At 39.6% G+C, this 7,500-nt stretch overlaps 1 protein-coding gene and 1 long non-coding RNA gene across 2 annotated transcripts in view; both read right to left on the bottom strand.

Moving 5' to 3' along the window:
* Positions 1–7,500, bottom strand: part of LOC138966208 (uncharacterized) — a 349,546-nt gene that overhangs the window by 103,742 nt on the left and 238,304 nt on the right. The gene's annotated exons all lie outside the window — the stretch shown is intronic.
* LOC138965922 (receptor-type tyrosine-protein phosphatase epsilon-like) overlaps positions 1–7,500 on the bottom strand; it is a 103,492-nt gene that overhangs the window by 54,647 nt on the left and 41,345 nt on the right. The window contains exon 13 of the mRNA XM_070338002.1: positions 1,033–1,152. Coding sequence (XP_070194103.1) covers positions 1,033–1,152 — 120 coding nt within the window. The remainder of the gene's footprint in view (positions 1–1,032; positions 1,153–7,500) is intronic.

Consider the following 7,500-nt stretch of genomic DNA (forward strand, 5'->3'; position numbering starts at 1 on the left):
GACAAAGGGAGACTGTTTTTTTCAATACATTAACTCGAAGTCTTACATAGATCTATGTTTAATGAAAATGCCATTATGTACTTTTTTAATTTTTTTTTAATTTAAATTTTATGCAATTAATAAAACACAAGATAACAAACATGGTAACTGTATTTTCTGTTAGCACACAATACTCTCTCATTTACATGCGGTTCAGAAAAACTTTTACATTATACAAAAGGACTAAAAATAGTCATACGTGAAAAAAATATACGTGTCAACATGTGCAGCATCAAAATGATCATATGTCATCATATATTGATCTTTTTAAAAATAATATTCGCATCATAATGTATGGCTGTCTTTATGTACTTAATGTGTGTTTATATTATTTTATGCTGCAGACACATATTCCAACTGCACATATATACATATACATGTTTAACATTAATTTGAAAGAAGGGTTGTACTACATTATAAAGCTTATATCCAGCATAGGTCAAACATAAAATATCCAAACATATTGAACAAAATACTGTAAAAAAAAAAAAAAAGCCAAAAAAAAAACCCATCACGTGTTAATGTCCCTAATAGCTTTAAATAGCTTCCGCGGCCTTGGCGGACCAGAAGAATCACTGGTTAGTTTAATTTATGGGTGAAGGTAACGCTTCCATTGTAGGGGTCCGTAATTCGTCAAAGCCTCCATTGATACGCGCAAAAGTATCCCATATTGGGATGACAGTGAAAGACACTATCAAAGTTGGATTCTTGTGTGTGTTGGTGGTGGGGGGGGGGGGGGGGGGTGCGTGGTTGCGTACGTGCGTATGTGCATGCGTGTGTTTATCTGAAAGCATTTATCTATTTAGCTTAGATTTCTTTCCGTCGCCTTCACATTTTGTATTGTTAGATTCATTCCCTTATCTATCACCCACCCTCGCCATCCACTTCTCTCTCCGATGAAAAGTACTAAATGCGCATCTCTTTTGTTACAAATAAGAACAGAATCAATGACCATCCCCACACGAACAAAAACATTCAATCATACACACTTACCTTGCTAAGTAAGAAAGTTCTGATGGTAAAGTCGGGTAGCTCCTCGACATCGAGAAGCTGTACACTGATATCCCCATACTCCTCGCACCCCTCCTCCGGCCAGTATTGCTCGCACTTTTTCTGTGCAAAAAAAGAGGAAAAATTAATATTTATGGTGATGTTCCCAATCAGTACCAGAACTGCTCGCACTTTTTCTGTGCAAAAAAAGAGGAAAAATTAATATTTATGGTGACGTTCCCAATCAGTACCAGAACTGCTCGCACTTTTTCTGTGCAGAAAAAGAGGAAAAATTAATATTAATGGTGATGTTCCCAATCAGTACCAGAACTGCTCGCACTTTTTCTGTGGAAAAAAAGAGGAAAAATTAATATTTATGGTGATGTTCCCAATCAGTACCAGATCTGCTCGCACTTTTTCTGTGCAAAAAAAGAGGAAACATTAATATTTGTGGTGATGTTCCCAATCAGTAGCAGAACTGCTCGCACTTTTTCTGTGCAAAAAAAGAGGAAAAATTAATATTTATGGTGATGTTTACAATCAGTACCCGAACTGCTCGCACTTTTTCTGTGCAAAAAAAGAGGAAAAATTAATATTTATGGTGACGTTCCCAATCAGTACCAGAACTGCTCGCACTTTTTCTGTGCAAAAAAAAAGAGGAAAAATGTATATCTATGGTGATGTTCCCAATCAGTACCAGAACTGCTCGCACTTTTTCTGTGCAAAAAAAGAGGAAAAATTAATATTTATGGTGATGTTCCCAATCAGTACCAGAACTGCTCGCACTTTTTCTGTGCAAAAAAAGGGGAAAAATTAATATTTAAGGTGATGTTCCCAATCAGTACCAGAACTGCTCGCACTTTTTCTGTGCAAAAAAAAGAGGAAAAATTAATATTTATGGTGATGTTCCCAATCAGTACCAGAACTGCTAGCACTTTGACTGTGAAAATAGTGGGGACAATGGGAAGTTGTACACTCCTCTGGCCAGAACGGCTCGCACTTTGTCTGTGGAAAATTTGGAAACATTAGACATTTTACGGTGTGCATGTTCACCGATATTCCCATGCTATATTCCCATGCTATCACAACACCTTTGTGAGGATATTTCTACTCGCACTCCAGTGAAAAAAATGAAAAATTGGGAGATAATACGTTACTTGTATTTTTGACAAAAATATGACATTTAACACAGTCAGAGTTCCTCCTAGACGCGCGCGCGCGCGTGCGTGTGTGTCGGTGTGCGTGTGTGTCGGTGTGCGTGTGTGTCGGTGTGCGTGTGTGTGTGTATGTGTGTGTGTGTGTGTGTATGTGTGCGTGTGTGTGCGTGCGTGCGTGCGTGCGTGCGTGCATGCGTGCGTGCGTGCTTGTGTCTCTGTGTGTTTTGTGTTGTACATACATTTCAATTTGTGATACATTACAAACGAGGTGGACGCATTTGAACGCCAGGTTTATAAATACACAACGACCACCACCTGCCCTCCATTCCCACGTGGCCCTCATTTCACAATTCGAAATCTGGCTTGAACTGCCAGTAGCGCCTACAATCGCATTAGACGGTGCATTTATGTCAGGACATCTAGAAGCTCAAATTTCACCCACTTCGGCCCACTCACATTTCCAACAAAAATAATTCCTGACACACATTTGACTCCCCTTAGGCATTATACCCTTAGGCATTATAACCTTATCAAGGGACGATCAATTTAAAAGAGCAAGCGTAGGCAGCGTCTTTCACAATTACTTACTTAAGAGAACCATCTTTCTCGAGTCGGCGACCGTGTACACCACACAAAAAACATGTGTGAAGAAATTGTGACACGGCCAAGAATAATTTAGTTGTTTCTGAAGACATGGCAAAAAAAAGTCGGTAGATCGGTTCCTTCTTTTTTACATTTAGTCAAGTTTTGACTAAATATTTTAACATAGAGGGGGAATCGAGACGAGGGTTGTGGTGTGTGTGTGTGTGTGTGTGTGTGTGTCTGTGTGTGTGTGTGTGTGTGTGTGTGTGTGTGTGTGTACAGCGATTCAGACTAAACTACTGGACCGATCTTTATGAAATTTGAGAGGTACAGAAAAGCGTGCTATCCTTCCCAGCGCAACTACTACCCCGCTCTTCTTGTCAATTTCACTGCCTATGCCGTGAGCGGTGGACTGACGATGCTACGAGTATACGGTCTTGCTGCGTTGCATTGCGTTCAGTTTCATTCTGTGAGTTCGACAGCTACTTGACTAAATGTTGTATTTTCGCCTTACGCGACTTGTTATATTTAGTCAAGTTTTGACTAAATATTTTAACATCGAGGGGGAATCGAAACGAGGGTCGTGGTGTATGTGCGTGTGTGTGTCTGTCTGTGTGTGTGTGTAGAGCGATTCAGACTAAACTACTGGACCGATCTTTATGAAATTTGACCTGAGAGTTCCTGGGTATGAAATCCCCGAAGGTTTTTTTCATTTTTTTGATAAATGTCTTTGATGACGTCATATCCGGCTTTTCGTGAAAGTTGAGGCGGCACTGTCACGCCCTCATTTTTCAACCAAATTGGTTGAAATTTTGGTCAAGTAATCTTCGACGAAGTCCGGACTTCGGTATTGCATTTCAGCTTGGTGGCTTAAAAATTAATAAATGACTTTGGTCATTAAAAATCTGAAAATTGTAAAAAAAAAATAAAAATTTATAAAACGATCCCAATTTACGTTCATCTTATTCTCCATCATTTTCTGATTCCAAAAACATATAAATATGTTATATTTGGATTAAAAACAAGCTCTGAAAATTAAATATATAAAAATTATTATCAAAATTAAATTGTCGAAATCAATTTAAAAACACTTTCATCTTATTCCTTGTCGGTTCCTGATTCCAAAAACATATAGATATGATATGTTTGGATTAAAAACACGCTCAGAAAGTTAAAACAAAGAGAGGTACAGAAAAGCGTGCTATCCTTCTTAGCGCAACTACTACCCCGCTCTTCTTGTCCATTTCACTGCCTTTGCCATGAGCGGTGGACTGACGATGCTACGAGTATACGGTCTTGCTGAAAAATGGCATTGCGTTCAGTTTCATTCTGTGAGTTCGACAGCTACTTGACTAAATATTGTATTTTCGCCTTACGCGACTTGTTTACATTTAGTCAAGTTTTGACTAAATGTTTTCATCGAACGCAGAAGAAGAAGAAGAAGACTAAATGTTTTAACATAGAGGGGGAATCGAGACGAGGGTCGTGGTGTATGTGTGTGTGTGTGTGTGTGTGTGTGTGTGTGTGTGTGTGTGTGTGTGTGTGTGTGTGTGTGTGTGTGTGTGCGTGTGTGTCTGTCTGTCTGTCTGTCTGTCTGTCTGTGCGTGTGTAGAGCGATTCAGACTAAACTACTAGACCGATATTTATGAAATTTAACATGAGAGTTCCTGGGAATGATATCCCCGGACATTTTTTTTATTTTTTCGATAAATGTCTTTGTTGACGTCATATCCGGCTTTTTGTAAAAGTTGAGGCGGCATTGTCACACCCTCATTTTTCAATCAAATTAATTGAAATTTTGACCAAGCAATCTTCGACGAAGGCCGGACTTTGGTATTGCATTTCAGCTTGGTGGCTTAAAAAATAATTAATGAACTTGGTCATTAAAAATCGGAAACTTGTCATTATTATTATTTTTTTTTTTAACGAACCAAAAACAATTTCATCTTATTCTTCGTCATTTTCTGATTCCAAAAACATATACATATGTTATATTTGGATTACAAACAAGCTCTGAAAATTAAAAATATGAAAATTATGATTAAAATTAATTTTCCGAAATCGATTTAAAAACAATTTCATCTTATTCCTTGTCGGTCCCTGATTCCAAAAACATAATAGATATGATGTGTTTGGATTAAAAATAAACTCAGTAAGCTAAAAAGAATAGACATACAGAAAAGGGTGTTATCCTGCTCAGCGCGACCACTACCGCACTATTCTGCATGGCTTGTCGATTTCACTGCCTTTGCCACGAGCGGTGGACTGACGAAACTACGAGTATGTGGTCTTGGTGAAAAAAGCAGTGCGTTCAGTTTCATTCTGTGACTTCGACAGCTTGACTAAATGTTGTTATTTCGCCTTACGCGACTTTTGTTTTTGTTTTTGATTGAAGTTTGTTTTTTATTTACACAGGCGAATGTGTCTTTTTATTTTCCATAAACGTGCGAGCTGCGTTCCCTTGATGTCAGAGAAGAGTAACGTTCCTTGTAAAGTCTGCACATTCGAGTTTTGTGATTATTATTATTATTATTACTTTTTTTTCGAAGGGTCAAAAAAGTCCTAGGCTCATAAGGGCCACACACCGGCACGGTGGCCTAGTGGTAAGGCGTCCGCCCCGTGATCGGGAGGTCGTGGGTTCGAACCCCGGCCGGGTCATACCTACGACTTTAAAATTGGCAATCTAGTGGCTGCTCCGCCTGGCGTCTGGCATTATGGGGTTAGTGCTAGGACTGGTTGGTCCGGTGTCAGAATAATGTGACTGGGTGAGACATGAAGCCTGTGCTGCGACTTCTGTCTTGTGTGTGGCGCACGTTATATGTCAAAGCAGCACCGCCCTGATATGGCCCTTCGTGGTCGGCTGGGCGTTAAGCAAACAAACAAACAAACAAAATAAGGGCCACATTTGGTCGGTCGGAGAATCGGAAACATTGAATATTTTCTTGGCCTATGAACATGTTTGCATTTTGACACCTGCCAAACGTCAACAGTCCGGCTTCTTTCCGTACTGGTAGGAATTTGTTTTACCTGAATATTATAAGATGTTTGGTGGCTTGTTGACAGACCAGCTTTTTTGTTGGTTCAAGGGGACCATATCGTCTTTTGTTTCATCTTTATCGACAAAGGCCGAAGGCCGCGGTTGATAAATATGAGACAAAAGGCGATATGCTCCCCGAGGACCAACAACAAAATGCTGGTCTGACGACAAGCCACCAAACATCGTTTTTGTCATCATTTTGGTTGTGCAACAAAATGCACAATAACCCACAGGGAGACGAATTTTTAGAATCCAACTCCGGGCCACAAAGCATCGTCACAGTAGCTCGAGATAACACGTCAACCTTGTATGTGACGTCAAACGGAGCTTGTTGACGCTTTTCTTCTAGTCTGAAAATGTACAGAGCTGCGATCATACGTGTGAGTTCAGTAAGTGTTGAGCATATTTCTTTTCTTTTTAAGTGTTTATGACTTTTCGTTGTGGATTTTGCGATTACAGAGATAAGTTGCAAATTGACCATGAGTCGCCGCGGTAATTATCAACATTGATTGGGTCTTTGAGAGTGAATGCTTTCAATCGTTGTCCTCGGAAACACAAATCCAAAGCCGCGATGGTTCCACACATCAAACAATCAGCCTGATTGGCTTTTACTTTGACAATCCACGTTTCACCTAAAAGCTCAAACCCATTCACTACCTCGATTTATTGCGTGGGGAACATGAGATTTATTTCCCAGGTGTTTGTGAATGAAAACTCGTGAAAATGATGACAAACTATATTGACATAGGTGACAATTACAGAATTAATAAAACCAATCAATTCACACTCTTTGCATGAAGCTGTTGACCTTGTCCTTGCTAGGTTTGAGTTCGAGGATGCTTTAGTCTCCGTTTAAAATCCTAAACAGATCTATTATCGACAACGTGATTGTTTACAAGAGAAGGAAGCTACCTGTGCGTGACAATCTCTACAGTGGGAGGTGGCGGGGAGGGGGGTAAACGTGACAGGAGGATGAGAGGGGATAGAGGGGGGTGGGGGTGGGGTGGCTGAGGCGAGGGGAGGGAGGTGATGCAATGACCAACAACCCTTGATTGTACTCTAAAACTGGCAAAATCGTCTTCATACAAACAGTTTACAAATAAATAGGCTTATATGACATACGTTTCTAAAAATACTCTGGTCGAGAAAAAAAACCTGAACGCTGACGCTTGACAGGGTACAGTCAGTGCCCTGTTTCCTAGGAATCCTTTGTATGTTCTACTTAGCGGACGTGAAAGACACCACAACAAAAAACAAGTCGCGTAAGGCGAAAATACAACATTTAGTCAAGCTGTCGAACTCATAGAATGAAACTGAACGCAATGCAATTTTTCAGCAAGACCGTATACTCGTAGCATCGTCAGTCCACCGCTCGTGGCAAAGGCAGTAAAATTGACAAGAAGAGCGGGGTAGTAGTTGCGCTGAGAAGGATAGCACGCTTTTCTGTACCTCTCTTCGTTTTAACTTTCTGAGCGTGTTTTCAATCCAAACATATCATATCTATGTTTTTGGAATCAGGAACCGACAAGGAATAAGATCAAAGTGTTATTAAATTGATTTCGAAAATTTAATTTTGATCATAATTTTTATATTTTTAATTTTCAGAGCTTGTTTTTAATCCAAATATAACATATGTATATGTTTTTGGAATCAGAAAATGATGGAGAATAAGATGAACGTAAATTTGGATTGTTT

This window comes from Littorina saxatilis, linkage group LG5 (assembly GCF_037325665.1).
Source record: "Littorina saxatilis isolate snail1 linkage group LG5, US_GU_Lsax_2.0, whole genome shotgun sequence".
NCBI lineage: Eukaryota > Metazoa > Mollusca > Gastropoda > Littorinimorpha > Littorinidae > Littorina > Littorina saxatilis.